The sequence below is a fragment of the Schistocerca serialis genome, chromosome 2 (assembly GCF_023864345.2).
Source record: "Schistocerca serialis cubense isolate TAMUIC-IGC-003099 chromosome 2, iqSchSeri2.2, whole genome shotgun sequence".
In the NCBI taxonomy this organism is placed as follows: Eukaryota; Metazoa; Arthropoda; class Insecta; order Orthoptera; family Acrididae; genus Schistocerca; species Schistocerca serialis.
In genome coordinates this window covers 455,406,413-455,434,388 of record NC_064639.1, presented here as the reverse complement: position 1 = coordinate 455,434,388, position 27,976 = coordinate 455,406,413, and the positions used below count along the sequence as shown (strand labels likewise).

Here is a 27,976-nt window from a genome sequence, read left to right as displayed (position 1 = left end):
ACTGCCTTTCTTGACAACAGCGCACCACATGTCCCGGTCGTCCGCAGTGGAAACATACTGGTTGGTTATCCTGGATCCTCCAGACGTTAAGTCTTCCTTGGTGCCCAAACAGGTTCCTCATGCTGCATTGTAGGAACATAACTCTGCCTGGGTCTCAATTTTTTCATCGTATTAAAAGGAAATGAAGGACGAGAGATCAGCTTCAATGTCTGTTCCACTTCCTCCGTTGTGACCTCTTGAAGCGTCTCGGTTTTTTGCTCGCCGTGCAATCCAAGTGCCTTCTGAACTTCCTCTCTCACTATCTGACAAAGAACACTTGTGAAATCAGTTGCTTCCTCCATCACGGACATCGATACGTTTGGAAGCTGTTCAAACTTCTTGCGTGTAATTCTTTTTTGATGCATTGTCTCAATATACTGGCACCATTTTATGAAGTCATCTGCTGGCAAAACCTCCTTCAGGAGTAGGGCCTGATACATGTCCTCAGCAACACCCTTCATGAAATGTGCAACCTTATCTTCCTCCTTCATTCTAGGATCAACTATTAGACAGCTCCAAGACATCTTGAATTTAGGATGCTGTAGTTTCTCCTGGACGCTGTGCCCTGCACTTTAATTTATCTTCAGCCTTGCACATCTGCCGTTGTGTGTCGCTGAAATACTTGCGCAGTTCCACCTGGAATACTTCCTAACTTGTGAACTTCTCCTCATTTTTCTCACATCATTGCTTGGCAGTGCCCCCAAAGTAGAAAAATACGTTAGCCAAACACACGGTGTCATCCAATTTGTTAAATTTGGATATACGCTCATATACCTTCAGCCACTTATTTGGATCTTGGCCATTGTCACCAGAGAACCCGGAAGGATGTCTCATGTGGTGGCACACAGTTGCTGTCATCATAACATCCTCTTCTTCTGTCTCCGATAGATTGTGATCTGTTGAATATGGCTCGAACTGGGGTTTCTCGCCACGTAAATGGCAGCTCTGTTGTGGCCTGATGGGAGCCACTGTGTCATCGGTAATGTGCACTAACACAAGTTCCAATACCTGGCGCCTCCAACAGAATAATGTTACGTAGAAGAAGGTGTAAGTAGATGAATGAGGAACACTAACTTCACTTAATGAAGGTTTATTCAGCACTTGCACATACAAGAGCGCGGAGTGAACTGCCTCTGGCCGGAACACATACAGTATATATAGAGCTACAAAATATTCCAGTACAATGATTCTTGACGTGTGTGTATACTTCTAGAATGTACTCGAACCGAATATAGAAATTAAAATTGTACAGTCCAGGTGAGTTTTGAACTCACAGTTCTCCATGCAACAGTTTAGTATCATAACCACTACACCGCGGAGCTACTCAGCTTCTTCTGCGGCAATATTGTTACAGTCCATCTTGGATTTTCCATTGTTGAATAATTATTATATGTAGTGCTAGAATAGCCATGAATACAGAAACACGTATGAGCAAAGTTCATTTAACAAGACTGTAATTCACAATTTCAACAGCGAACATTCAGATCTGAAAGTGCAGTTTTCCATGATCAGTTATCCTGAATAACCACTGCGAAAATTGTTCTGCAAGTCCTTCGTACACAAATAATAATGTCAACTGCAGCAGCAGTTCATAACAGCTTCATATCCCATAAACAGATTTAGATTTCATAAAGTTGTGCAAAATCAGTAAGTCCTTCAAAAAGTTAAAGTATTTATCTTACATGGCTCCTCGGCAACATATCCACTCGACAGAAGCTCATTCCCTAACAGTGACCAAAGGCAAAAGACACAAAGTCACTGACAAAACACTGGTGACCAGCAAAACATCACATGTGCCATACCTCTCACCCTTAAATACTTTGTGACATCAAAAACTACTGAATCAAAGTTAGTAGTACACCACTGCTGCAGTTTCAACAATACTTTACTGTTACTCATAACCTGTTGATGCTGCAATCACTAGCACAGCCAAACACCTGTTAAACGATGACTAGAAAGTTATCAGTGTTTAGGTGGATATAAGGTTTGGCATTTTTCAGGCAGAGGTTAAAAGGTGACTCTGGTGTACAAAATACACCAGTACATCTGCTCTATGGTGAAGCTCTTACGAAAACTCTGTTACTGTTTTAATGCCATATATTCAAGTATGTCTCCCCCATGAACCATGGACCTTGCCATTGGTGGGGAGGCTTGCGTGCCTCAGCGATACAGATGGCCGTACCGTAGGTGCAACCACAACGGAGGGGTATCTGTTGAGAGGCCAGACAAACATGTGGTTCCTGAAGAGGGGCAGCAGCCTTTTCAGTAGTTGCAGGGGCAACAGTCTGGATGATTGACTGATCTGGCCTTGTAACATTAACCAAAACGGCCTTGCTGTGCTGGTACTGTGAATGGCTGAAAGCAAGGGGAAACTACAGCCGTAATTTCTCTCGAGGACATGCAGCTTTACTGTAGCATGGAGAGCTGCATCAAACCAGTCTCAGGACTGAAGACCACAACAACAACAACATTCAAGTATGTAATTCAGGTCTATCCAAGTACTTTCAGAATGCGCCCAGGGTTGCTCAGGTGTGAATGAAACTTGCTGAAGGTTTGTCCCACTACCAGACAGAGCTCAGTTAATACAGGGCCTTTAAATGCACTTGTGTGTTGCTTGCACAGTGTGCAGGCTACGAGTTTTTGGGACTCTAACTTAGGTCATTCTTCCTTGAGGTATCTGAAATTACACGTATAAAATACAGTGAATTCCCTATTATATGTTTTCAAGTGGGCTAGAATTTAAAAACACAAAAGTGATGAAAAATGCAGAATCGAAACAAATGGTAACTCCTCCTGCCCCCCCCCCCCCCCCCAAATAAAAAAGAGCAAAAACACATGCAATTGGCATTTACAACTAAAAATCGCAATCCTCTCCAGTACTTTGTATAAAATCAGTGTAAGCGAAGGAAATTAAGTGTACTATATAATGTTTATACATTAATTTGTGGTATGAATTTTATCAGTTCTTTTGAAATTTGTGTCTGGTTGCAAAGAACTCGAGCATGTTTTCTGACATGCTATGACCACGAATTATATGTTCAAAACATGCGTTTTCGAGATATCATCGTTTGTATTCACCCAGAAAAAGCAAAAATGGATAAACATGTTGAATTAAATGAAAAATATCGTAGCAGCGAAGTGGTTAAACCGTAAGCAGAAATGCAAACGTCTGATTAATGACATACTTTGTCAACTTTGCTGTAATTGTTTAATGCTTTTCTTATGAGCCGCACATCATATGCTCATCACCATTAAAGTGTTATTTTAGGCTTGGTGAGAGAAACAGAGACGTGAAAAAATGAATTTACTTTTCCATTTGCATTACAAGCGTATTAGAAGCTGACTCAGTATATTTCTGTACACTATGTAAAATGTAAATTTGAAAGAAAGCTCAAGTGTTACAGTTTAGTTTCATGCTCTTACTGCTGCCAGTCTTTATGATCTACAGTGTGTGGTATGTGCAGTGTAAAATATATACGTGAGTAATGTAGGTAGTTGTTGCAACTGAACCATGTTCATGAACACAAAAGTCTTCAAAATGTGTCATTGCAAAGCCCTTGTTCTATTTCTGTATGACATCTCTGTCATAATACATCATCTGAGCGAAAAGTATATTTTCAGCACTTAAAATGCTTTCACCCCTACCTGCACTCCTGTCACTGAAGGGCCTCTCCACACATCCATTAAGTGAGCTCATTTTACATGTGTCAGTGTGGTATGGTGGCTACACTGGCTTTGGATGACTTAACAAGTCACCAGCCAATAAAAGTTCATTAGCTGGAAGTGGCCGATGTTTCCTCGATTATGACCGAGCATATCCTTTAGAAATTCACTGTTTGAATTTAAAAGATTGACATTCGATATTGTTATTGAATACAGTACATCAGAAATACATGCAAAAATTTGAGACTGAGTTGCAAGTGGTACAAGAAAAGGTGGTGGCTGGGCTCGGTCCAGATTACTCCATGTTAACTGTCTAGTTTTTCCATTACCGCCGCAGTGTAGCAGTACTTTCACCATAGTTGTGCTGTGAAGCTAAATGTTGCAAGTTGTGTTGGTAACACCAATTGTGGATTATGTCGCCATTTCCTCTTCCACATCTCCCCTCTCCACAATAGCCATAAAATATTCCCTTAACTCCTCCACCACCCATGATGTGAACCATCTGTCTTTTATGCCACTTATAACTTGTACATCAAATGTCATTAGGAAGAAAATGGGATGAAGTGAAGTGAGACATTGAGTGAGAACTTAGAACCGAGGTAAAATTTACTAGGAAAAAATGTAAAATCAGGGAATTTTTAGCATTGATCTTATGGCTTTTACACAGGGGCTACGAATTTATGGTGTAGAGTTGTGAAAAACATTAAAAATGGGGAATGTAAAATCAAAGTTCCACTGTAATTGTGAAATAATTGATTACAATTTTAGGAGAGGAAAGTTCTCAGAAAGACAAATTAGCATTCAGTCTAATGTCACATAATAACTATTCTGAATAAACCCACAATGCTAAAATTTCTCCTCAATTCTCTAAACCATTCTTCATGAATTAATTGCAATGAACAACTGCACATAGTCTCTTATATTACTTACATCTTATGTAAGAAATTATACTTGGGTTGTGCTAAATAAACTTGATCAATTAATGTCACATTGGTACACAGGACATTACATGTTTGGGCAGATAAATGATAAGCATTTCAGTGCAACTACACTAACTAATTAGGATTAGTACCATCAACATTCTGCATATAAGGTAAGATAACTTACAAGGGCACCAAACGGCAATCAGATTTTTGTAATTTTTTAGTATTTATGGTACGTGAAGCTCAAAACTCAAATATACCTCTGCCAAAGCAGTTCGATACAACATTAAAAAATACTTAAGAAAATAGACTTCAAAGTTTTCTGACCATTTTAAAGCAAGGTCGATTTTCCTCGACATTTCTTCTAGCTGTGGGATAAAATGCTTGCCTACCATGTATGTGTCTCATGTTTGATTCCCAGCCTTGTCACGTCTTCCATGAATATTTCTCTGAAACACAAAATACATAAGGATGAAAAAGAATATAATTTGTAACTAGCACCTGAGAAGCGGTCATATTCTTGGCTTGGCCATTGTACAGCCTTGTCACATACCGTGAGTAAGGAAATGGGCTTATTTGCAGCAAGACGAGTGTCGTCACAGACAGCGCTACAGTGTCTCTCTCACCACAGACTGTCAGTACAGTGACCATTATAGTGGCTTCACATTACACATCAGCAGAGAAAGTGGTACACCAAATGAAAATTACTCACAGGAGTGCCAACTTGTCTGTCCATATGAGTTCAGGTCCTCTATACTGCACTACAGTAGATTTATCCACCTGCAGGAGCTCAGAGGAGAATTAGCATTGCCAGTTTCCATTCGACCTCATCATCAGCACTATCATATGAACGCAGCATTGCTTGATGGTATGGTGTGCCTTTGGGTACACATTTCTGACATATCAAAGCCAGTAGCTGTGCCCTGTTGTGTTCTTCATGATGTGTTTTAACAAGGTTTTGCAAAACTTGATGTTGTCCATGCTGTCCTGACCTGCCAGGATACAGTGGACCATCACATTCTCAAGTCTTTCAACCATTAAAAAATCTGGCCATGCCTTGTCAGGTCACTGACACATCACCTCTCGCAGGCCAGCTCGAGTGCCGGCCCCTCTAATTGCCGAGCACTAGCATAGAGTTGAAGTCCTGTGAAATGATGTACCTGTTATATCATCCAAGCTCAGCACAACTCGATGCCCAGTTGGGTTGGGGTAAGAGATAGCAGCTTTATGTACTAAATTTCACTCCTTTTATACCCACGTCACATACAGACGAATTATGTATTCATTCTACTTTACAGTATGTGCACAATAAGTAAAATTTCGTTGTAGCATTGTCGAAAACCAGGACTGCCCTGTATTGTCCATAAGTTGCTTAACTGGCTCATTGTGATGCCCATAGTAACCACTGCTTAATTCTATCGGCCTCCAAGTTGACTGCTTGTGCTCTATGAGTGATACCTTTTATAACACCTCTATAATCTTAATAGGTATAATTTTTTCTAGAATGTTGGCAATCTTGCTTACTGCAGGGTGTGAGCTGCTTATTACTGCCTCATTACATACATTTCTGTTTATTACTCACAGGTACACATCCAGTGACTCACTCTGTTGGATTAGTTACTGTAGGTGATTTTTTTTTAAGAACTGCTAGTACTAAGAGGTATGTAAGTATGGTTGTTGTTATACGGCATGTTGCTGTCGTCAGAGGTTGGATTACTCCATACACAGATGCAGTCAATCTCATAAATTTTATATTCCCTGCATATTGCCAGACAACAAAACTACTGCACTGTCACAATTAAAGTATTATACTGTAAAGGAAAATTAATAAAATTTTTAAAATCACATCCCTCTACAAATAAATTGTTCCCCACTCTAATAATTTGCCTGGAATTATTCTAAGTGTATTCAGTAGCCATGTTCTTCCTTCTCAGCTATTGTGAAGCACTTGTAACACTATTCTACTATGATGGTAAATAAATATCTAATTCTCCATATTTTAAATCCAAAACTAAATTTGCTAAAGCCCAGATATGTCTTGGAGATTACACCAGGGCCAGAATCACCAAAAATTTTGAAACACACTGTTTACTGAGTTTTAGCAAAATGTTTTTCCTATGACAGGTATTAATGACTTATGTCATAAGTAATCCTGCTACAACATACAAATCCCTAACATGATCAGTAAAGCTATCTTCATCTCAAAGATTGATTTAATTAGCACTGTGCTTTCGTTAGACATGATCCTGGTGTGGGATATGCCATTGCCTTCATTGCATCTTGAACTGATTTACCCAGCCAGTTACAGGGGGACCAAGGGTGAAACTTGATATTCTTCACTTTAACAAATCATTGCTTGAGGTAAAAGAAGCTACAAGTTACAGAAAATTTCGTGAGACTGATGGAGTATTGAACCCTGGACCTTTGGAGTGCTAATCTGACAATAAGTCACTAGTCACACCAAATGATTGAGGAAGCTCTGCAAATCTCAGCATGTCCCAGAGGGGCCTTCCTTGTCTAGTTGGGCAACAAATTGATTCCATGCACCGCATCACACATCACTGGATGTTCCTGCCTCCTTGTTTCTGTAACATTTATTGAAACTATCTTTCTACCTCACTGTCACACATGTATAGGTTCTACTGAAAATACTTTACTTCCCCAACCTCTACTTCACACTTTCACACTTTTTAGCTGTTTTGTTCACTCTTGCATTATGTCGCATCTGATCTATACCTTAATGGTCAGAAGATTTCTACCTCAGGGGCCATTAAGCTGGCAAGCTTCGCATCCCCACTATTACATATTCTTTTTCAAGGTTTCATTGGTATAACACTTGTTTTCCAAAAAGTGTTGTGTATCCTTCCCCTACTCCTTCATCTCATACAAAATTCATTCTGTTTTTGCTACTCAGTTTCTGTGAAAATTGATCACAGGAATGTAATGTAACTTTCAGATTAACCACACTTATTTATTAAATTATTTGCATCTCAGTACTAACCTTCAGAGGTCCCATACTCCTTTAACTCCTTTGTTGGAATCTTCAAATGGTAGCTCATTTGCTTATTTAAAAATGTAATCTGTTCTGCCACTCATCTCAACAATCATAGTTGTATATTATTGATTTCAATTCCTTACACAGTTATCTGCTATCACAATAATTTGTTTTAGTACAACAAAAACAAAAGATGACTGATCTCAACAGGAGTGTATATACATTGACAATACCGACTTCAATGTCTTTTACACCCAGAATGATCAAATAATCAGAATTTTCCACAAAATACATTAACACTGTGGTGATCTCCTCTTCCAATGGCACTAAATTGTGCTCTTTCTTTTAGCAACCAAATTTTGTACTCCGCTGTTTTTGTTTCCATGTTAACAACCGCTAGACTGCATTGAATACATGCTTGCAACATGTAAAATGCCTTGTATGTTTCTATTATGATCAATCTGGGGCAATCTGTAATGTGTGATAACTGAAGAAAACTTTACAAGCCAAGATTGCTAAAACACATTTTTATTGTATGACTGGTTTCAACAGACCAATGCTGTTGTCATCGGTTCATATGCTTTTGAATTTTTACCATCCATCAGTGTTAAAAGTCCCGTAACATTGCTTAAGTACACACAGCTACTATGAAGATCACTTCACATCAGCATTTCAAATGTAGAGGTATTATATACAAACATAAAATTAACTACATTGTGCCAGTTGCAATTGTTTATGTTCACTACTAGCTGGTAACTGACAGAGAAGGCAATGCAATCTGCACTATATAATTAGTGTTACGTTTCTATATAATATTTTTACATTTTGACATGCTGATGTGTAGTGAAATTCTTGGTAGTGGCATGTACATACGCATTGTTAAGCGACTTGTAACACTGATCAATAATGTGTTCTAACAATCCAAAAATATAAGAGCCAGTGACTACAACATAGCACTGTTGAAACTGGCCATACAGTAAAATGCTTTTTTAGTAACCTTGACTTGGGAAGTTTTCTTCAGTTACCATAAACTGCTTTGGCTGCATATCACTGACATTGCAGGATGCTTGAACTGTATACCAGTAACATGTGTCAGTGAAATGTGAAAACTTCTTTCTGAGCAAGTTCTGGGTGTTAAACTTCGTCAACAGTAATGGAGAAAAAAACTAGTTTGCACATCTTCTCTGTTTTTGTTTTAATCTTGGTTTCACTATACAACCTGATAGTTGAGAGCATCACTTGCAAGGCTACCATTAATTTTCTTTTGATGATTTGACAACTTATTTTGGTAAGTATTTTGACCCTCATTGTCCTACCTCTATCATATTGTTAGGCTTTCTCAATGTGTTTCATTGCAGAGTGGCTTGAAACCAAGACTGAGATTTTTTTTAAGTATGTGTGTATCTGTCACCACTTGTCATGAGGGAGTTTTTGTAGTGGGCCCATGACTAAGAATACTGAGCCACAGATCAGAGGGTGAACATTTCATTCTTGATTTAGTTAATTGACAACAAATGTTTTGGTTTTGTGAGAAGTTAGAACATTTTAATCAAACATCTGGGAAAGGTATTCCTTCTGATTAGGCAGTTTCTGTTTGCAATGCAGTTTATATCCTTCTTTGAAAGTGAAGATGTGATTATGCAGTTGACACAGTTGGTAGTGGTTTTATCCCTCAACACAACATTATATCATATAGGTCATGTGTTGTGGATGCAGAGCTTCAACAACAAATAAATCACTGTGTGAAATTGCCAGTTCAGCTTCCCGATAAGAAAGTCAGCAAACATGCTTGTAGAAGGTGTTTGTGCTGTGTCGTCCTCTGCAAATCCATGCTGCAGTTTTGTGGGAGGAAAATCATACACTTCTAGTTTAGCTCATGGACATTATCATTTAGGGCATCATTAATTGTCCTATATGCTTTATTAAACAATAGGCTTTTCTTCGATCCTAACCCTGTATGCTTTGTTTATACTTTCATGAAATCTCTCCATATTAAAATTGTATGTCCTATTCCAAAGTAATGTTTCTGTTCCAAGCATTTCAAACATGCTCAGAGACTGAGCAGAAATTATTTATGTGACAGTTGTTTTCATGATTTATCTATTCTATCTTCCTGACCTGCACTTTGGTTATGTTTCAGGGTATATGATGCTTTTGGGTTGTTTTTCTTGTGTGTTTGCTGCCCCGTGTGTTAATATAGTGTGCACGGTTGCAAATTTTACTATTATGGATGCACTCCAGTTACAAAGCTGATATGTCATTCCCTACAAGACTATTGCCATGTTTATTTTAATTATGATCAGAAGTAAAAAAATATTGTGGGCTGGTAGTATATTAGATCATGCTATTTAATTATTATTTTGCAGGCTACACTGTTCAGAGTATTTCAGTGTAAGAAATCATCAATTGTATCATCCCTGAGAGAACTGGGAAGTGAACCTTCTGAAGATTTTGAAAGGAAAGTTGTGTGTGGAAATGATGATGAATTCAAACTTTCTGAAGAAAACATGAGGAAACTGGATGTAAGTAGGTGAATGAAGGAAATACAAAACCCATAGTTGTTTCTTACAGAAGTAAAAAATTTAATTTTTAAGCAGTAGTAACCCCTGAATATATCTTTTTTTTTTTTTTTTTAAAGAAGTTTTGTTAAAAAAAAAAATAGCACTTTTTCAACTAATGAAAAGTCCTTTAATGAAATAATTACGTATAGACATATGAAGAGAGCTCTTAAAACTCAGTAAGTTACAATTTTTTGGAAATCATCATGAATAAATTCCTATATCTAAAAACCAAGATGATGTGACTTACCAAACGAAAGCGCTGGCACGTTGATAGACACACAAACAAACACAAACATACACACAAAATTCAAGCTTTCGCAACAAACTGTTGCCTCATCAGGAAAGAGGGAAGGAGAGGGAAAGACGAAAGGATGTGGGTTTTAAGGGAGAGGGTAAGGAGTCATTCCAATCCCGGGAGCGGAAAGACTTACCTTAGGGGGAAAAAAGGACGGGTATACACTCGCACACACACACATATCCATCCACACATATACAGACACAAGCAGTCATATATACATTGATATATGTCTGCTTGTGTCTGTATATGTGTGGATGGATATATGTGTGTGTGTGTGTGTGTGTGTGTGTGTGTGTGTGTGTGTGTGTGTGTGTGTGTGTGTGTGCGCGCGAGAGTGTATACCCGTCCTTTTTTCCCCCTAAGGTAAGTCTTTCCGCTCCCGGGATTGGAATGACTCCTTACCCTCTCCCTTAAAACCCATATCCTTTCGTCTTTCCCTCTCCTTCCCTCTTTCCTGATGAGGCAACAGTTTGTTGCGAAAGCTTGAATTTTGTGTGTATGTTTGTGTTTGTTTGTGTGTCTATCGACGTGCCAGCGCTTTCGTTTGGTAAGTCACATCATCTTGGTTTTTAGATATATTTTTCCCATGTGGAATGTTTCCCTCTATTAATTCATTTGAATAAATTCCTAGCTATATTCGTGCACTTGTATTTGAATAAAGTGTCCTGAAACTGTCTTTTTTTTCTTTATATGTAGATATTAAGTCAGACCATGAGTGTCACAGTGAATGTAAATGTTAATAGCTGTGTGATAAGCACCAAAGCAGGGAATACTGTAGAGGGTGACATCACAGTCATTACCAACAATACTTCAATTCCCTTCTTTCCTTTTCCCCACCAGTGTCCTGAACACAGCTGCTCATTACCCAAGTTCTTGCTATAAGTTGTTTCACAGTAAAATTGACAGAAAATTCCAGCCAATCAGTTACCTGGGTTTGGCTTTTGCTTTCATTTCAGCATTGTGAATTGTTGTCAAGATAGACATATGTTTGCTCCTCCCATTGAATTGCTTTCATTTCTTATAATGAAAATGATAGAGGCATATCTCTTCCGCATGAACGCACAATTCCATGCATACACATTCTCTATGCAGCAAGTGAGTCAGTGAGTTGAGGTGATGGGTAGTAATTACCATCTGTAAGGCAATAGCCTTTATTCATAAATCATTTTGTCAAGGTCATTACAGTCTGAGTTGGCCATGGCTTATCATGATACATTTCAGTCCTTTACCTATGTATATAATGAGAGACCACACACGCCCACTTTGTCTCACATAACATGAACATCAACTCTCATCTGTCATCATACTTCTTCAGGGCATGTACTAACTTCAGGATATGTGGCTGAGGTGTTCAACTATAGGCCAAATTTTCATTTAATTTCAGCTGCGGATGGTTCATAGGAACGCGTGCCAAATTTTCTGAAAATTGGGGCACTTTCTCATTACCAGAAGTCATGAAAAAGTCTACACCTGTTGAGATATTGGTGTAATGAGCATCAGTATTTTGTGCAATACAGTTAGTAGATTACTAAGGGAAGTAATGTAAAGAATAATACAAATACTCATTCAAATCGTATTTATGATTTTATCTTGTGATTATACAAGGGTCCTACAGAATGTAAAAAAATTAATTTTCAAAGTTACAGTACCCTACTTTATTTTTCAGTGTAGTCTCTATAACTATCAAGACACTTACTGCAACATAGGACCAATTTTTAATTTTTAATTTTACCGACAAATATTTGAGCTAGTATGTCATTATTTGAGGTGTTCATACTTAAAACTGTTTTCCACCCCAAAATTCCTTTAGTTTTGGAAATAAATGAAAATCAATTAGTTCCAAGTCAGGGCCGTAAGAAAGATGTAAAAAAAATTTCCACCTAAGATGTTGAAGTTTTTGCTGTGTATGTACTGACGCATGAGACCATGAATTGTCATGAATCAAAAACACCTTTACTGCCAACGTTCCATGTTGTTCAAGACTTGTTCATTGCACTATCACCATAAACATTCTTTACATGCATATAAATTTTGACATGCCAAACTTTTTTGCATTCAGAAAAGAATGACACTGTATTTCGCATTTGGTGGGATTTTCAGTGGGTGCCACTATTTCGAAAGCTTACAAAGCAAAGAGGCCCGACTGCTTGACAGCAAAACTCCGCTCGCACTGAGATGGGGGAAGGCGCTAACTGGAATGCTAGCAGTCACAGTGGGAGGGGATTGGTACTAGGTATAGTGTGCAAGCATTCTCTACATTTTGGATGACTCTCATATAATGACTTCTAAAAATAAAAGATTAAGCAATGTGTGTATAGGACACTATCACCTGACAGTCTCTCTCATGGTACAAAAGCTGTCTTTGGTATAGACAATTAGCCTATGTGTCTAAAATGATTCTGTGAGTATTTGATCTTTCCTCAGATAAACGAGCTGGAAGTCAGTAAAGCTTAACCTGTGGTGGTGACGGGAGAAGTTTCTGTGATGGAAGATCATCATTATTTTGGGCATCAGATCTGATCTGCCAAATGTCCAGTCTGTAAACTAAGATCTTCTAGGAGGAGCAGGCTAGACATTATAGTACTAGTGACCCCTCTGCCATTGTATTTCTTCCCATTCTACTTCTCATGCATTATTTTGGGATGTGTGTCTGTTTTCAGTGGCAATGTTTGTCGCCATTTACAAAAGACAGCTTCTCGGAAAAAACTGAATTTTTTTGGTTGCTGTCACATAAAAAATAACTAACAAGATTTTTTCTTAAATACTGTACATATCTTAATGATAAATTTAATGCCACACTTTCAGCAACATCACATTCAGCTCAGTAGAACTGAGTACATTTGAACAATGAATTTCTTCAAATATTTGACATTGTGTGAAAAAAGAAACTATTGTTGAATTCACAGAGCAACAATTATCCGTTGTCTTAAAATAGAATGTTTTTGTATTCTTCTTCAGCATACGAAGCGTAAAAAAAAAGTGGCCACTTGACAACCTATATTCCCATTAAAATTACTTGATAGTTGATGTCTGTCACTTGCTGCTAATGAGCGGTAGCCACATTGGTGCCAGCTACCTCTCAGTTATAGCTGACAACCAAACATGTCAGGTCATTTCACAAATGCTGTTAACATGTAATACGGAGCAATTTTGGAAGTGGCTGCCATGAGGTATGATGGAAATGTGGCATGCTCTGTTGACAACTGATTTTATGTGACCAATGACTCAACTGCAGCATTTGACACATTCTGTAGCTTTGAATTTAAATTTGTGTCTTAATCTAACCACAACCTCATGCTGTGCAGTGCATGCAAGAAAGCAATGGACAGTAGTCAGTGGCAGAACTAAATTCACAGTCGCTTTGTTCCCAGTGCCTGAAGCTAACCATTATGAGCAAAAGCGAGACAGAAAAATTTCAGTTTCAGTGCTAAAAAAACAAACGAAACATTCAAACACCAGCTGGTAACTGTATTGTGTGGCCATTGTAGATCATTTTTCTCATTATATCAAAATGGTACCAATGCCAGAGCAACACAAGCATTAATTAATCGGTTGTTAAATAAGTTTAGGATGCCAGAGACAATAATTACAGACCAAGGAACAAACTTCATGTCAGGCCCAGTAAAAGAGTTATGACAGATGTTAAAAGTAGGAACATTAAGAACTACATCATTTCATCCTGAAGCTAATGCGAGGATGGAACGAGTTCATCGGACAACTGCGAAGATGTTTGATTATTATGTGAATGTGCACCATTCGGATTGGAACACGAATTTATCCTGCATAGTGAGTGCACATAACCTCAAAGTGTACACTTAACACAGGTTTGTTGCTATTTGAGGTGGAATGTGTAAGAAGATGCATCGCCATTCAACCTGATTAGACAGAAAGGAGTCAGGAATGTAGAGTTAGACTGATAATTTGCAAGAACTGTGACAAAAATGTGGAAAAAGGCCCACAAAGCAATTACTAAGGCATTGGAGAAGCAAGAAGAGGCAGTAAAGCGAGTGGTAACATTACCTCAGTACAAAGTGGGTGAAAGGGGGGTGATTCAAGTCCTTATATTCTGAAAAGGAAAACGTTAAAAACAAATCTGTAAATGGTACCAAGGCTTGTACCAAGTAATTGAAATCACATCACCGGTAAGTTAATGTCTAAAGTTGCCAGTGGGGCCAGTGACGCACAACTATTCAAGGATGCGGCAGAAGCACATGAGGGTTATTAATGAAGTCAAGGAAGGAGATGAGGAAGAAGCAGGAAGAGGTGGTCTTTGTGCCTAAGGCTCTGTATATGTTGAGGCCGAGGAATTAGTTGATATGTATTGTGTTTTGGATATTCTCATTTTGTTGCTTAGGTTATTGAAGCTATTTCGGATATGGTTATATATTATGTTAAGATGGGAATTATCTTTAGTGTGATATAAGACATGCTGTTTGGAGACAACAGGCTTCTGAGAGGAGGTGATAATGATCCCTGTCCAAGAGGAGGTGATTATGATCCCAGTCTGACGGGAGCTAATAATGATTCCTGTTCTCAGGTTGCCATACAGAGAAAGGCAAGAGGAGAAGAATGCTACTTTTGGCAGTGCTGTTCTTTGATCGGGGTGGAGTGGGATGTTCCAAAATCATCGCCTGGATGGAGGAGTTGTATTTTTCAGGCAGCAAGACATAGTATTGTCCAGCCATCAGATGGTCATTGGGTTTAGTGTTTAATGTATGGGAATTTTGAAACAAAATAAGGAGATTAGAGGTGGTGTTTTCAGGGGTTCAGTAATTAGCAAATAAGTATTAAATGCTTAAGGAGGTGTCAAAGGAAGACAAAAAGTTGCTTGGGGCATATGCACAGTTGAAGGAGCAGATGGAGCCAAGGAGGGTAAAAACATTTTGGATGGATGCAAGAGATAGAATACCTCGGACCATATTTGGGATGCAGATACAAACGACTTGAGCGAATTGATCAGAATTGCGCTTCCACAGTTTTGATCAACAAGGGGGTTAGTGGAGGCAAATAGAGCAGCCATGGAGTGACATTCCATACAGATTGTTAACACAGAAAGTGAGTGTTGAACACCACATGCATGCTTCAACAGTTCACTCTGGAAGTTAATAGAATATGCCAGAATTTCGACTTGCATTCTTAACCAGTATTTGGAGTTAGTTCCACCATGTATGCAAGCGTTATATGCAAGAATAATGCTGGCAAGACTATTGCAGTCTCTGGAGGACACGAGCGTGGTTTGAAAAGTTCTCGGAATCACCACGAGAGGTCAGTGCTAGCGCAATGATTTGTTCACGTGATATTTGTTGGACTGTTGCCTGTAACATGTGCCACATCAGTGCTCTTGGAAGAGAGCTGTGGCAGTGATGTGGCTCTGTTGTTGTTCCTGCATAGTGATTTGCGAAGATGGAAAAAATTGAGATTTGAGCAGTGATTAAGTACTTGCATGTGTTCTAGACACTGATTTGTTTTGCTTTTTACTCAAGTCATTGGCATATTCTACACATACTTAGGACAGGTGATTTCTGATTTACGTGCACATTTTCCACACATGGCTTTGTGGCACTTCACACATTTGGCACTATCTTGTTGCATTTGCAAAGGCAGGGCTGCCATGTCTTCCACTTTGTAGACGATTTTGGTCCTATACTTTGTTCCTTTGCCTGACCTTCCTGCTCTTTATCTCCAGCTGATGTATGGACTTCTTCTTTTCTATTTTCATGTTCATTACTATTTTGTAGATAACTCATGCATTTGTTGGTGCCTTGTCTGCCATGTTGTAGAAGACTTGTATCGACCATCTGCCACATGCAGCCTTTGTAGTTATTTATGGGTCATTTTATCGACCATATTGAGTCCCACACTTTGTTACCCTGTAGAATCTTACGGTTTCAGGTTTCTTCTTTTCTTCCTGTTGCTTCAGCCTGCAGTATACTCAGAAGAATGACATTTCTATTTGTCTTTTCTTGATATATAGTTATCGTGTAGTCCGTGTTGCCAGTCTGGCACAGGTTGGTGGTGGAATGCATTTGGCTTCTTTAATCATCAAGCATTTTACAGTGTATCTTATTCGTCATAACAAGTGATAAATTTTTCTTTTCAATTATCTTAAAAATTTGAAATGATGCAAAGAAGCTGTCTGTTGTCATGTTTCTTCATTGATTTATAAATGGCTCTGAGAGACAGAACAACCACCTCTGAGCACTTGCTTTGTTCTCTGTGTGTCCTCTTTTCTGAGGATGGGAAAGACTTATGTGTGACCGAGCGAGGTGGCGCAGTGGTTAGACACTGGACTCGCATTCTGGAGGACGACGGTTCAATCCCGCGTCCGGCCATGCTGATTTAGGTTTTCCGTGATTTCCCTAAATCACTCCAGGCAAATGCCGGGATGGTTCCTCTGAAAGGGCACGGCCGACTTCCTTCCCCATCCTTCCCTAATCCGATGAGACCGATGACCACGCTGTCTGGTCTCCTTCCCCAAAACAACCAACTAAAGACTTATGTGTGTACTTTGTTGCTACATTGGCAGCGATCCAGAATTTGAGACCATACTTGTCAAGTTTCATAGGGATGAATTGATTGCGTCTTGTGTTTCTTGATAATAGCTGCTCATCTGCGGTTAAATTTTACCCAGGACAGTAAGAATGAGTACTGTTTTCCCTGAAGTTTCCTCACATCTCAGATACAGGAGCAAATTTTTTGGCTTGCAGGTGTTCCACTCAGGCTGGGTGTTTTTTTTTTTTTTTTTTTTTTTTTTTTTTACTGAAATGGAAAAATTTGAGAAGTTCTTGAAATTGGCTCCTTGGAATAACGTCCTTCATGAAAATAGATGAGCAAGAAAGTGACCAAAGATCATGTGCAGGCATACCTTTTGTACAAATAACATCATGAGCATATATGACAGCTATCGATTTTTCCAGTTACCCAAATGTCGTGGTCCAATCATTGTTTTATAATATTTTTTGCATGTTCGATTCTGTGTATTTCTTCATGAGATGTGGCACTGATTTGTCAAAAATAAGACTGAAAGTGCTGATTCGTCTACTCATTGGAAAGAGTAAGTAGTGGGACCTCCTCTCTCCTTTAGAACATTCACAGCTGAACTCCTTCCAAAAGACATTTTTCATGGGGAAAGAATATTACCTGAATGACACGATATAAACTGTGTGAGATTGGGATGTGCCAAGATGTAACAATGAGCAGCAATAACTCTACATGATTGCTGATCGTTGCCACTTCATTGTTAGATTATCTACTTACATTCAGAAGAGAAATTGTAACGTTGTCAAATTGACCAATTCTGCCATTCTAGAAACTTGCAACAATGGAAATGTCCTAGAAAATATAAATATTTTGTAAATTGTGATACACAGCTGCTGACTTTTACAGATTGTCCATAATTATTATGGATTTAACACCTTCATTATGCGGTTATGGAGAGGTACTAAAAATTACGGAAATGGTCAGTATTGATTTCATGTAGACACACACACACACACACACACACACACACACACACACACTAACACACACACACACACACACACACACTAGGAATTGATAATGTTTACACGCTTCCAGAACATAGTTCCATGATATTTACACAATAGAGCAGAAAATACTTAATAAATAATAACAAAAAACAATTACATAATAAATAGGAACCCTGAGATCTCTGGAATTTTTAATTTGAATGAGTGACTCTACAAAAAGTCAGACAGTTCCCTTTGTGATTTGTGTGGTATTTCCAGTGATCAGGGTACTTCTGTGTAGTGCACATGCATAGAAACATGTCAGGACTATACGCATGCATTGTGCATGGACCGCTGATATTTTTAGTAGTCTTAGTAACAACAAGAATACAACATACTAATGTTCCGCAATCATATTTATTAGTTCATTATGAACCAGCTTTTGGCTTTTTAGGCCATTACCAGATAACTTAACAGATAGTCCACACAACTTCAGCAAGAACTCAGAGCTATACAAAGAATGCTGTGCAAAGATATGTGACTGTACTGATACAAAACACAAGCATATTTTAATACCTAAAGATACACTGATCAAATAAATCTTACATTACAATATATTCAAATATTAAAACTATGTCAGCATATAAAACAGAAATGTTCTACAAGTGAATAATGACATAGGCTACTGTGTCATGTGGACAAACTGGTGAATGTGATGAACAGACTGAATAAAGGGAGGGGAAGAATGTCACCTATGAAAAGTGGGTGTGGAACAGTTATAAAAAGCTTATTAGCTAATGGTGAGAGGAATAATAACTGGCCGCTACTTTAATGTGGGTCAGTAGTGGAACTGTGTTTTGTCATTAAGGACCAGGTCAGGATTATTTGATTGGTGTTTATTATGGCCAGAATTTCAAGTAATGTTAGTTTTCTCCCTTTAGTTCATTTATGGAGGACATCACATTTTACATCATATGAATGACATTCATTTAGAGCATGTTCAGTAAAGGTGGAGTCTTTGTTTCTCGGTCTCCAGCTTCTTTCATGCCCAGTCAGTCTAGTGGTAATAGCCCTATCTGATGACCCACATATAACTTTCCACACAGACTGCAGAAAATTCTATACATTGCACTCTCTTCTACAGGTGGAATATCTTTCCTGTTGAACAGAAGGTGGGCAACAGTATTCCTAGTGTAAAAAGCCACTGCAGCTTTTAAAGTGATCTTTTTCAGATTTAAATTAAGTAGTACAGTTTAATTACAATGCTCACTGGCAGTTCTAAGGTGGGTAGACACTCTTGGCAGCTGCCATTTCTGAATCCACATATTTAAGAGGCACTGGAGCAGATGAAGCATAATCAAGTGAAACGTCTACCTCAGCTTCCTCAAATGTCCTCAAAGTGATTCAACAGATTTGTCAGGCAGAGAAAACGGCACAAATCATTATGCTCTTTTCTTCTGCAACAAAAATAAGAGAAGAAAGTAGCACTTTTATGGAGGCCATGGTATGTTAAGAGTCCAGAGAAACAGGCCAGCTTGACTCAGTGGCCAAGAAGACTTGTTGGGGAAACATTGCTCATAGGTGTGGCAACATTTTCTTCGACAGTTAGTCAGCTGCCATGGATCAGAGAGAGAGAGAAGTGATAGCCAAATAAGGTGCAGTTGATAGGCCATTTGCCTGGCCGTGGCATTCCTCCCAGTCAGAAATATGGGGTTAAGCAGGATTACGCTATATTGAGCTTTCACTGTGCAGCAGATTGTGTGCTGATATGAATTGTCTTGGCAGGTTAAAACTGGGTGCCGGGCTGGATTTATCATGGTGCCAGAGAGGATTACGTGTTCTGTGTATGGAACAAGGTTTACTAAAGAATAGGTTTTTAGTCCGACAATAGAACCTATGCATTGGTGTGTCTGTGCCCCATACATTCAAGTGTACCACATTTTAATACTCTGCATTTAATTTTTGACAGGAACAACTGTATATTTTAATGAAGACTTTTCCTTTGTGTTAGATGACGGTGGAAAGGAAACAGGAAACTGTGCATATTACAAATTTAAAAAAAAAAAAAAAATTTGGTCAGCAGCCTAAACTTTTAGCTTCGAGGTTTTTATGTGTCACAGAATGGTAGGCTCAATTTTCCGTTTACTAATCAGCTAATCATATCTGTATTCTATGTCGATCAAGCTCCAAATTTTGTATCAAGGGAAAAATAAATTGCGGGGAGAGAGAGAGAGAGAGAGAGAGAGAGAGAGAGAGAGAGAGAGAGAATTGCTAGCTAATACCTTCAGGGAGGAAAATGTTTAGTGCTGCCAGTACACGCACATGAAAGTAGAAATTAGGTCATCACCTTAGCTTTCAGAACTATCGGTTCCTTCTTCAGGGAGAAGGGAGGTATACAGTGGGAAAAGTTAAAACAAAAATTCAGGTCCCTCAGACCTAACGGCACATCTCTGGATGAAATGTCAGAAGTGTGATGAAGTTTCACAGGCTAAGAACATACAATACAGAAGATTCAGCAGCAACCAAGACAACTGGTTCTGAAGTCCTCGTTATATTGCTAAGGTTGCTTAAACTAGTGTTACATTTGTTACATCAATTTGTAACAGTGGCGACTGGAGAGAAATAGAACAAACGATGTGATAGTGTATTTTGTTTTTACAGTTTCTGTAATATTGTTAGCATATCCCATTGTATGACTGAGTGTTCCTTACTTTCTGAATTTTCCTGGCACAAATTTTACTTGACTAATGAATAGTAGAACTTTAAAAGTTTCTTTGTCACATAGCACATCTTGTTTGACCCCAATTCTTTGTTCCTGGAGCCTGTTTTTCCATGTTGTTCCAATTTGCTCCTAACATTTATTTTTAAATGTCATCACACATTTATGTAAAATGTATCTGAAATATCTTTCTTCTTAATTTTGTAGGAGTTGGAGACATATTTTCAAAAGAAAGTTGTAGAGAGAAGGAAGTGTATTAACGCTCTCTGGGATAAGCTAAGAAATCTCTGGGTGCGTCTTAAAGAGGATGCAACATATCAAGGAGATTTCTTATGTACCAACAAAGGCATTGGCATTTCAACAATGACAGCGGTATGAATCCTCTTGACAGTTACGAAAATATTGTTTCAATTTATGATGTTACTTGACTTTGTCACACCATGTTGCAGTAGCTTTTCTTCATTACTGTATGAAGAATATTTCGAGAGGTAGTACATAATGTTTGTGTTTGTTTGTGTGTCTATCAACCTGCCAGTGCTTTCGTTTGGTAAGTCACATCATCTTTGTTTTTAGATATATTCCAAGCAATTATTTAGATATCTTGTCATACATGTGTATCCCAGGTTTCCATGCCAAAGAACAAATTTTGATTAATAGTATTGTTTGAATGATGTGAAACTGGCAAGTTATATTGTTACAGCCTGTAATTTTATTGTTCACTATTTATCCACCCCACCCCACCAATCCTCCATGAGCCATGGACCTTGCCATAGTGGACTGGCTTGCATGCCTTGCCGCATGTAGCCGCACGATAAGTGCAACCACAGTGGAGAAGGGTGCCCAATGAGAGGCCGACAAACATATAGTTCCTGAAGAGGGGTAGTAGTAGTAGTTCAGGGACAGGAGTCTGCACAATTGACTGATCTCATTTTGTAACATCAACCAATATGGGCTTGCTGTGCTGATACTGCAAACACCTGAAAGCAATAGAAAACTACAGCCATTATTTTACCTGAGGGCATGCAGCTCTATTGATGGCTGAATGATGGTGGCATCTCTTTGTGTAAAATGTTCTGGAGGTAAAACAGTCCTCCATTCAGATCTCTTGGCAGGAACTACTTAGGAGGCTGTCATCAGGAAACACTAGACTGCCAGGCTATGGGTCGGAGTGTGGAATGTTAGATCCCTAAATTGGGCAGGTTGGTTGGAAAATTTAAAAAAGGGAAATGGATAAATAGAAGTTAGATTAGTGGAGATTAGTGACATTCGGTGGCAGGATGAACAGGACGAATGGTCAGGTGAGTACAGGTTTATAAATAGAAAATCAAACATGGGTAATGCAGGAGTTGGTCTGATAATGAATAAGAATACAGGTAAGCTACTATGAACAAACAAGTGAATGCATTATCGTAGCTGAATAGACACAGAATCAATACCTAATAGTATAAGTTTATATGCCAGCCAGCTCTGCAGATGATGAAGCGAGTGGAGTAATATATGATGAGATACAATAAATTATACAGATAGTTAAGGGAGAGGAAATTTTAATTGTGATGTGGGACTGGAATTAGATAGTAGGAAAAAGATGAGAAGGGTTAATAGTTGGATAATTCGGACTGGGGGTAAGAAATGAAAGAGGACCAACCTGGTAGAAATTTGCACACAGCATAATTTAGTCATCGCTTACACTTGGTTTACGAACCATGAAAGAAGGCTGTATACATGGAAGAGGCCTGGAGACTCTGTAAGGTTTTCAATTAGTTACATAATGGTAAGACATTCCTGGGGCAAAGGTGGACTCTGGCCACAATTTATTAGTTATGAACTGTAGAGTGCAGCAGAAAAAATGGATAAAAAGGTAGGAAATTAAGGAGATGGGACCTGGATAGGTCGAAAGAATCAAAGAAACTTGAAAGTTTGAGAGGGAGCATTAGGCAACAATAGATTAAAACATTGGAAAGGGAAAGAGTAGAAAGCAAAGGGGAAATGAAATAGTGAAGGCAGCAGAGGATCAAATAGGTAAAAAGAGAAGGCATTGTAGAAATCATTGGATAACATAAGAGATGTTGAATTATTAATGAAAGGAGAAAATATAAAAATGCAGCAAATTAAGCAGGCAAAAGCGATGGCAAACATTCAGAAAATGAGATTGACAAGAAGTGGTAAAGTCTAAGCAGGCTTGAGGACAAATGTAGTGACATAGAAGCATATACAAGTAGGGAAAAGATAGATATTGCCTATAGGAAAATTAGAGACACATTTGGAGGAAAGGAAAGCAGATGTATAAATACAAAGAGCATAGAAAGAAAGGCAAAGAAGGGAAAGCTGAAAGGTAGAAGGAGTACGTAGAGAATCTGTACAAGGAAAATGAACTTGATTGCAATGCTATAGAACTGGAAGAGAATGTAGATGGGAATTAAAATGAGATGAGAGGTATGATACTGGGAGGAGAATTTGATACTGTGGTGAAAAACCTAAGTCAAAATAAGGCCCCAGGAATAAATAACATTCCTTCACAACTAGTGAAAGCTTTGAGAGAACTACCCATGACAAAACTATTCCACGTGGTGTGCACAATGTACGAGACAGGCAAAATACCCTCACACTTCAAGATATCTATAATAATTCCAATTCCAAAGACAACAGGTGCTGACAGGTGTGAATATGACCAAACTATCGGTTTAATAAGTCATTGTTGCAAAATACTAACACAAATTATGCAAAGAAGAATGGAAAAACTGTTAGAAGCTGATCTTGAAGGAAGATCAATTTGGTTTCCAGAGGAATGTGGGAACATAACTATCTCCAATGTTATTCAGTCTGTACATACAGCAAACAGTAAAGGAAACCAACGAAAAATTTGGATTAGGAATTAAAGTCCAGGGAGAAGAAATGAAAGCTTTGAGATTTGCCAATGACATTGTAATTCTGTCAGAGACAGCAAAGGACATGGAAGAGAAGTTGAACGGATGGACAGTGTCTTGAAATGAGGATACAAGGACAACATTAACAAAAGCAAAACAAAGGTTGTGAAATGTAGTTAAATTAAGTCGGGCCATGATGAGGGAATTGGATTAGGGAACATGACACTAAAAGTAGTAGATTAGTTTTCTAGTTGTGTAGTAAAATAACTGATGATGGCTGTGGTAGAGAGGAAATAATAATGAGGAGGTACTGAATAGAGCTGGAGAGCAAAGGAACTTGGGGCCTAACTTGACTAAAAGAAGTTTGTTGATAGGACACATTCTGAGACTAGTTTAGTTTTGAAGGGAAGTGTGAGGGGTAAAAATTGGAGTGGGAGATAAAGTGAAGTAGGTTCAAAAGGGTGTAGATTGCAGTAGTTATTTAAAGCTGAAGAGGATTGCACAAGATATAGTAGTGTGGAGAGCTGTGTCACACAATTTAAAAATTATCATACAATTGCAATAAAGAAATAGTCTTCTTCTACTTTAAATCAGGCGTGGAAAGTTCTGGCAGATTATAAATAATTTAAGAGTAAAGGTACCAGCTTGACAAATAGTAGAGGCATTGAATCATCGATAGGCACAAGTTTTGAAAAAAAAATAGATTTATTTTAGATATTGCTACACTATCTCAAAATTTTTCAAAGTACAGCGCTTGAGGGTTTACATCAACACACTTTTGCCAGTTACTTTTCCACAACTCACAGGTCCCTGGTAAGTGGATTCCGGCAGGTCCTTAAGTGTATGCATGCAAGCTTCTTACAGCCCCATGATTTTGTCCTTTGAGGGGGGGATTTCACTTCTGGGAGTAGGAAAAAGTCTGCTGATGGCAAGCGGGGGCTGTAAAGGAGTTCAGAAATCATAGTGATGCTGCTTATAGTCAGGTTGTTGGTGACCTTGGAGCAGGTGTGGATACGTGCATTGTTGTGGTGTAATTGCCAATTTCTGGTGCTGGCTGGCCTCACTCGGCTGACCCTTCTTTTCAGTCTTTGTCACTTGTGGGTAAAAGGCACCATTCACTGTCTGCCCCACAGGTACAAATCCGTAGTGGAAACCTCCCCCCCTCCCCTTCCCCCCGTTTTGGTGTCGAAGGAAATGATGGGCTTGACTTTCACTCTGGATTTGCTCATTGGAGCCATTTTTGCATGAGATGCTGCTGCAATGTATGATTCAGAACTTTGCTATTTTGTTTCTGAGTCTTATTTGGATATTCCAGTTTCATCTCCTGTGATTATGTTGTTCAAAATGGCAGGGTATTCTTCAGTGTGATACAGAAGGCCTTCACAAGCACACACACTCACAAAATTTGATGGCATACTCCCTCCATGAACTGTGGACCGTGCCGTTGGTGGGGAGGCTTGCGTGCCTCAACGATACAGATAGCCGTACCGTAGGTGCGACCACAACGGAGGGGTATCTGTTGAGAGGCCAGAAAAACGTGTGGTTCCTGAAGAGGGGCAGCAGCCTTTTCAGTAGTTCCAGGGGCAACAGTCTGGATGATTGACTGATCTGGCCCTGTAACACTACCCAAAACGTCCTTGCTGTTGTGGTACTGCGAACGGCTGAAAGCAAGGGGAAATTACAGCTGTAATTTTTCCCGAGGGCATGCAGCTTTTCTGTATCGTTAAATGATGATGGCGTCCTCTTGGGTAGAATATTCCGGAGGTAAAAAAAGTCCCCCATTCGGGTCTACTCAAGAGGACTACTCAAGAGGACGTCGTTATCAGGAGAAAGAAAGCTGGCGTTCTACAGATCGGAGTGTGGAATGTCAGATCCCTTAATCGGGCAGGTAGGTTAGAAAATTTAAATAGGGAAATGGATATTACATATAATGGGGATTAGTGAAGTTCAATGGCAGGAGGAACAAGACTTTTGGTCAGGCGAATACAGGATTATAAATACAAAATCAAATAGGGGTAATGCAGGAGTAGGTTTAATAATTAATGAAAAAATAGGAGTGCAGGTAAGCTACTACAAACAGCATTGTGAACGCATTATTGTGGCTAAGATAGACGCGAAGCCCATGCCTACTACAGTAGTACAAGTTTATATGCCAACTAGCTCTGCAGATGATGAAGGAATTGATGAAATGTATGATTAGATAAAAGAAATTATTCAGGTAGTGAAGGGAGACGAAAATTTAATAGTCATGGGTGACTGGAATTCGAAAGTAGGAAAAGGAAGAGAAGGAAACGTAGTAGGTGAATATGGATTGGGGCTAAGAAATGAAAGAGGAAGCCGCCTGATAGAATTTCGCACAGAGCATAACTTAATCATAGCAAACACTTGGTTCAACAATCATGAAAGAAGGTTGTATACATGGAAGAACCCTGGAGATACTAGAAGGTTTCAGATAGATTATATAATGGTAAGACAGAGATTTAGGAACCAGGTTTTAAATTGTAAGACATTTCCAGGGGCAGATGTGGACTCTGACCACAATCTATTGGTTATGAACTGTAGATTAAAACCGAAGAAACTGCAAAAAGGTGGGAATTTAAGGAGATGGGACCTGGATAAACTGACTAAACCAGAGGTTGTACAGAGTTTCAGGGAGAGCATAAGGGAACAATTGACAGGAATGGGGGAAAGAAATACAATAGAAGAAAAATGGGTAGCTTTGAGGGATGAAGTAGTGAAGGCAGCAGAGGATCAAGTAGCTAAAAAGACGAGGGCTAGTAGAAATCCTTGGGTAACAGAAGAGATACTGAATTTAATTGATGAAAGGAGAAAATACAAAAGTGCAGTAAGTGAAGCAGACAAAAAGGAATACAAACGTCTGAAAAATGAGATCGACAGGAAGTGCAAAATGGCTAAGCAGGCATGGCTAGATGACAAATGTAAGGATGTAGAGGCTTATCTCACAAGGGGTAAGATTGATACTGCCTACAGGAAAATTAGAGAGACCTTTGGAGAAAAGGGAACCACTTGCATGAATGTCAAGAGCTCAGATGGAAACCCAGTTCTAAGCAAAGAAGGGAAAGCAGAAAGGTGGAAGGAGTATATAGAGGGTCTATACAAGGGCAATGTACTTGAGGACAATATTATGGAAATAGAAGAGGATGTAGATGAAGATGAAATGGGAGATACGATACTGCGTGAAGAGTTTGACAGAGCACTGAAAGACCTAAGTTGAAAGAAGGCCCCGGGAGTAGACAACATTCCATTAGAACTACTGACAGCCTTGGGAGAGCCAGTCCTGACAAAACTCTACCATCTGGTGAGCAAGATGTATGAGACAGCCGAAATTCCCTCGGACTTCAAGAAGAATATAATAATTCCAATCCCAAAGAAAGCAGGTGTTGACAGATGTGAAAATTACCGAACTATCAGTTTAATAATTCACAGCTGCAAAATACTAACGCTAATTTTTTACAGACGAATGGAAAAACTGGTTGAAGCCGATCTCAGGGAAGATCAGTTTGGATTCCGTAGAAATGTTGTAACACGTGAGGCAATACTGACCCTACGACTTATCTTATAAGAAAGATTAAGGAAAGGCAAACCTACGTTTCTAGCATTTGTAGGCTTAGAGAAAGCTTCTGACAATGTTGACTGGAATACTCTCTTTCAAATTCTAAAGGTGGCAGGGGTAAAATACAGGGAGCAATAGGCTATTTACATTTTGTACAGAAACCAGATGGCAGTTGTAAGAGTCGGGGGACACGAAAGGGAAGCAGTTGTTGGGAAGGGAGTGAGACAGGGTTGTAGCCTATCCCCGATGCTATTCAATCTGTATATTGAGCAAGCAGTAAAGGAAACAAATGAAAAATTCAGAGTAGGTATTAAAATCCATGGAGAAGAAATAAAAACTTTGAGGTTCGCCGATGACATTGTAATTCTGTCAGAGACAGCAAAGGACTTGGAAGAGCAGTTGAACGGAATGGACAGTGTCTTGAAAGGAGGTTATAAGATGAACATCAACAAAAGCAAAACAAAAATAATGGAATGTAGTCGAATTAAGTCGGGTGATGCTGAGGAATTAGATTAGGAAATGAAACACTTAAAGTAGTAAAGGAGTTTTGCTATTTGGGGAGCAAAATAACTGATGATGGTCTAAGTAGAGAGGATATAAAGTGTAGACTGGCAATGGCAAGGAAAGCGTTTCTGAAGAAGAGAAACTTGTTAACATAGAGTAAAATTTAAGTGTCAGGAAGTCATTTCTGAAAGTATTTGTGTGGAGTGTAGTCATGTATGGAAGTGAAACATGGACGATAAATAGTTTAGACAAGAAGAGAATAGAAGCTTTCGAAATGTGGTGCTACAGAAGAATGCTGAAGATTAGATGGGTAGATCACATAACTACTGAGGAAGTATTGAACAGAATTGGGGAGAAGAGGAGTTTG

At 38.8% G+C, this 27,976-nt stretch overlaps 1 protein-coding gene across 3 annotated transcripts in view; it reads left to right on the top strand.

The window, feature by feature from the left end:
- LOC126457345 (protein regulator of cytokinesis 1-like) overlaps positions 1-27,976 on the top strand; it is a 269,204-nt gene that overhangs the window by 128,362 nt on the left and 112,866 nt on the right. For all 3 annotated transcript variants that reach the window (XM_050093567.1, XM_050093565.1, XM_050093566.1), the window contains exons 6-7: positions 9,987-10,142; positions 20,875-21,039. In XM_050093567.1, the coding sequence (XP_049949524.1) occupies positions 9,987-10,142; positions 20,875-21,039 (321 nt within the window). The remainder of the gene's footprint in view (positions 1-9,986; positions 10,143-20,874; positions 21,040-27,976) is intronic.